The sequence below is a fragment of the Nicotiana attenuata genome, chromosome 6 (assembly GCF_001879085.1).
Source record: "Nicotiana attenuata strain UT chromosome 6, NIATTr2, whole genome shotgun sequence".
In the NCBI taxonomy this organism is placed as follows: domain Eukaryota; kingdom Viridiplantae; phylum Streptophyta; class Magnoliopsida; order Solanales; family Solanaceae; genus Nicotiana; species Nicotiana attenuata.
This window is the reverse complement of record NC_031994.1, coordinates 10,365,718-10,370,195: the sequence shown is the minus strand read 5'-3', so window position 1 is coordinate 10,370,195 and position 4,478 is coordinate 10,365,718. Positions and strand designations below refer to the sequence as shown.

The 4,478-nt window shown below is 35.5% G+C and overlaps 1 protein-coding gene across 1 annotated transcript; it reads right to left on the bottom strand.

Annotated features, from left to right (window-relative positions):
* LOC109226599 (RING-H2 finger protein ATL29-like) lies at positions 1,161-2,390 on the bottom strand. The gene has a single exon (XM_019391413.1). It carries the CDS (start codon positions 2,230-2,232, stop codon positions 1,360-1,362), a length of 873 nt encoding a protein of 290 aa, XP_019246958.1. The 5' UTR covers positions 2,233-2,390; the 3' UTR covers positions 1,161-1,359.

Here is a 4,478-nt window from a genome sequence, read left to right as displayed (position 1 = left end):
TCCCGATCTTGGTCGATCTCAATCTTGGGCGGTCTCGGTTTTGACGGTCTCGATCTTAATCGGTCTCAGGGTCTCGAGCTTGACAACCTAACTCTGCACCATAGTTTGATATAAATCGGAGCCGATCCTCGGTTAATCATGCTCCAGCCTCGATCAGCCGTATAAAAAGGGCAAGCCCGATTTTGACCATATACAAAGCCATCTCTCTTTTATGTAAAAAATAAATATGGGAATGTTTAGTGGCCATATATGTGGAACATGCCAAGTATTAGGTAAAGGGTGGGTTGCGTTTTAAAATGTTTTAGGTTTTAAATTAGTATTTTAGTGATTTTTTCTTAGAATTTATGTTTTCTTGTTACTAAAACTCATCGAAAAGTATAAAGTCTGGCTAGAATTACCATTTAAGTAATTTAGATATAGTTGTGTGGTTTTTGAAAAATAAAAGAATATGTGACTTTGTGACCATATAAGCCATCAACTCAACCGTTTATGGGCTAATTTAGTGCAGCGCAAGGTCAACAATGATACAACAAGAAATTCAGTGTAATCTCACAAGTGAGAGTTGTAAAGGATAGTGTGTACGCAAAATCTTACCCCTACCTTACCTTAGTGTAGCTCGAGGTCATTCATCAGTAAACATATTCTTTCCCCAATGCACTGATCAAGTCATTACTAGCCGAACGAAGAACATCCTGAGCAGAATTTGGCACCCTATGTATTTTTAATTTGTTCGTCTTTTAGTTTCTATTTCCTATGGTCTCACAAGCATTTCTGGTTCGCCATGTGTTAGTTTTTTTCTTCTTCTATTAAGTCGATACAAAAACATGCCATGATGTCATAAAGTATCTGGCAAATAATTTCTCATTTACAAATAGAACTCGAAGAAGAATTGGTGAAAAATTGTATTTGGTAACTACCAAATTAAAGCACCGTCTATTAGTTGATCAGAAATAATTGCAGCAAAAATTAAATAATTTAATTTTATGGAAAGATATGAATATGTGTTATTAGAAAATAATTATAACAGGTCGACAAAATAGATTATTGCAAATGACCTGTTTGGAGGGAGGGGATCGAACTCTATGTATTTTATTGAGTTGAAACGTATTATCAATTCTTTTCGTTGGAAGATTCTTATTTTTTTAAATTTATTCAGAATAGCACTTGAAAACATGTTACTTGAAATTTATGAATTCAATATCCCTTCTAAAATCCAATTGACTACAATCAAATTAAAGGACCCTCAAAGAATTAACTCTAATTATCAAGGAAAACATTGAAAATGACAAAGGAAAGTTAGTAGACACGCAAATATATAATTGAGGAGAAGTTGGGTGCCATGCTAAATATAGTAGTCTATTATACTTTGTTGGACGATTCTGAAACTTCACCAAAACCACCATTTCCAGTGGTTGTTTTGCTTTTGTATTCTCCAAAAGTCGTGCAACTTTTAGTTGAATTATGTCCGTTTATTATTTTTGCCCTCACATGTTCAGGTAATCTCAAAGTAAACCTATCTTCAACTTCTCTAGCCCTAACTATTGAGTGCCCTGTGGAATGCGACCTTGAAAACTTTTCTACTTTATTTCGTAAATCAACGCTTTCTCGTGTACCACAAGCCGTTTTTGAATTCCCACTTCCGTACCCATCACATCCACTTTCTTCTTTATTATCGTCTTGGATTACAATGCTCAATGTATCTTCATCCAGTGATTCGTCCTCGTTAATGTCATGCATGACATTATTCGTCATCGTATGTGACCTTTTATGTAGCATTTCAGGCGAGTCGAGGCTTGCACGGCATACAGGACATGTCTTGTGCGATTCAAGCCAAAGATCAATGCAATCTTGATGATACACATGGTTACATGACGTTACAAGACGCAGCAGGCTATTGTCATCGAACTCGACCAAACAAATGGCACATTCAAGCCCATACGTTTCTCTTCGATAATCTTTAACACTTGAATAGGTAAATGTTGGATAAGATTTAATAATCAAGGGATCAAGGCCTTGAATATTTGCTGAAATCCTAGGGTCAATTGGAGTTCCGTTAGGACTATGTCGTAAATGCCATGTATATAGTAGATTTTGCATGAAACATCTACAAAAGAAAATAGAGAAAAAACCTACGAAAAATATCACAAGGAGGATGATTGTGAAGATTATTGTTATTGGTGGAGAAGCATATGTTGTTGTTGGTGGTGAGTTTTCGACAGAGCTCGGCGACATTTGAAGAAAAAAGAGAGCATTAAGATCATTTGAGTTTGGCCGGAAATCTATTAATCCGGCCGTGGTCTGTGTTTGTATGGACGAGAGGAAGAAAAATGAAGAAAGAAACTGGAAAAAGGAGGAAGTGTAAACATGTGGATGGTTTAGATTTCTTGTTAAGTGTTGTTATTGGGAAAGGAATGAGTGAGAAAATTAAGGATAGTCTATTGATATAATTATGAGTTAAATATGGTACACTAACGTGGCCAAAGTTGGTTTCTTATCTATGGTTAGGAAGCATTTACTAGAGCGAGTCATTATCTATGGTTAGGAAGCAAGTCCTACTGTAGTGTTAATGGTTTTGCAATCTGCTATCACCAATATTGGGCCATTTCCTTTAGATCATATACTTACAAGGGAGGGGCGCTTGATATCCACAATTAAAAAAAAAAAAAAAAGTCAATATTGCCCTAAGGCTTCTATAAATATATAGATGGATTTCATGATCTATTATAAAAATTTATTAATTATACAATTATTTTTAAAGAAAATAACACAAGAGCGATATATAAGTCACAAAAGATCGCGATTGATCTAACTTTTGCTCTCTTCTCTCTCCTTTCCGCGGTAACTTAGAAGCGATTAGAAGGAGTAAGAGCCTCCATGGCCAATCTGGTCCGAGGCCAGCCCTAACACCCTTTCCAATCCTATAAACAACACTACATACCCTAATCCACCACTTGATTACTCCAATTTATTATAACCTACTTCATTAAAATATGTTGAACCTATTCTTACAAAACCAGTTTTGTTTCTTCATGGCAAGCCTTAGATCAAATGGAAGGAGTCATAAGTGGCTAGGACGAATGTTATTGAAGGTTTGCAATACGTAAGTATTGACGAATTCTCATATGGATGGCCAAAGCTTCAAGAAATGTGCAAAATTATTCGTGCTAAGTATAGTATCAAAGGTGAATGCAGTATTTGTTTCCTTCGTTACAGGAATGTGTTAATTCGATTGACTTTGTTGAAAGATTTTGTTAATCTTACATCGAAGTCTGTGTATTTTTGAATTTGAAAGATGGAAATTCATACCAAATGAGGCCTCTCATTTATGATTCTAAGTTTAAGGTTGGGGAGGAGACTCCGATCCAATGGTATGGCTTGGATCTCCTTTCCAAATTTGTTGCTTTTATATTTTGTGAAAAAAAGTCTGTTTTCCTTGGCCCAAGCAGTTGGAAAACCCTTCACTTGGACATGGCTATGATTAAGAAGACTAGACCTAGTTGTATTACGGTTAAGGTCCAAGTTGATTTGTTATGATATTTTCGGAAGGAAATAAGGATGGATATTAAGAATGATGTTACTGGAAAAATTAGAACTTAGTTGGTGAAGATTCAATATGATTATCTTCTCAAATACTGTAAAGAATATAGGTTACAAGGCCATATAAAGGATGATTGTATAAAGCTTCATCCAGAATTGATTGCAGATGTGCAAGAATGTGATGCAAATAATTGGAGGTTGGCTAAGGGTAAATGCAAAGTTGATTCAAATAGAGATGGAGACAATGTGCAAAATTTAAGGCCGTACATGATGTTGTTTACAAGGTAAAAGGTCCTCTTCGTATTCTGTCAAGTGAAAAGATTGTTGGGAACATGGGGAAGGGAAGGGGAATGGAACCATGACAAGGATAATCGAGCTAAAACTGAAAGTAATCATGTGGGTCATTGGGAAATCAACTAAGGTGCAAATCTATAATAAATTTGTATTACTAGAGGCAGTTAAGTATGACCAGGAAAACGAGAAGCAATTGGTGGCAGTTGATCTTTCCAAAAACTAGTTGACTAAGAAGATGGTGTGGAAGCGGTTATAGTCAAAGCCGGTGAAGCTAAAAATTTAGTTGATGGGTTGGACAAGGAGAGGTCAAAATATTGGATTCAAAGAACTTGGCTACAAGGTGACAATATTCAATTGGTTAGTATAAGTAAATCATGTCAAAATGAGCCTTCACAAATGATTGATACTATAATTATTTCGAATGATAGAGTTGGCGACAAGTTGTGGGGTGATTAGATTGAGGAATTATATGAAGAAGGTGAATTGAATTTTAAAGAGGAAGACAAGTCTCAAGCAAAAGAAGATGCTACAATTGATAAAAATTCTGGAGAAGATGATATTAGCGTTAGTGTGTATAATACCAGAGATAAGGACAATGTCTAAACAATCAGTGGTGTCAATGTTGATTCAGAATATGAATTAGTGGT

Bases quoted from the DNA above. Each gene is read 5' to 3' on its own strand.
- LOC109226599 (XM_019391413.1), bottom strand. From the start codon at position 2,232: ATGTCGCCGAGCTCTGTCGAAAACTCACCACCAACAACAACATATGCT.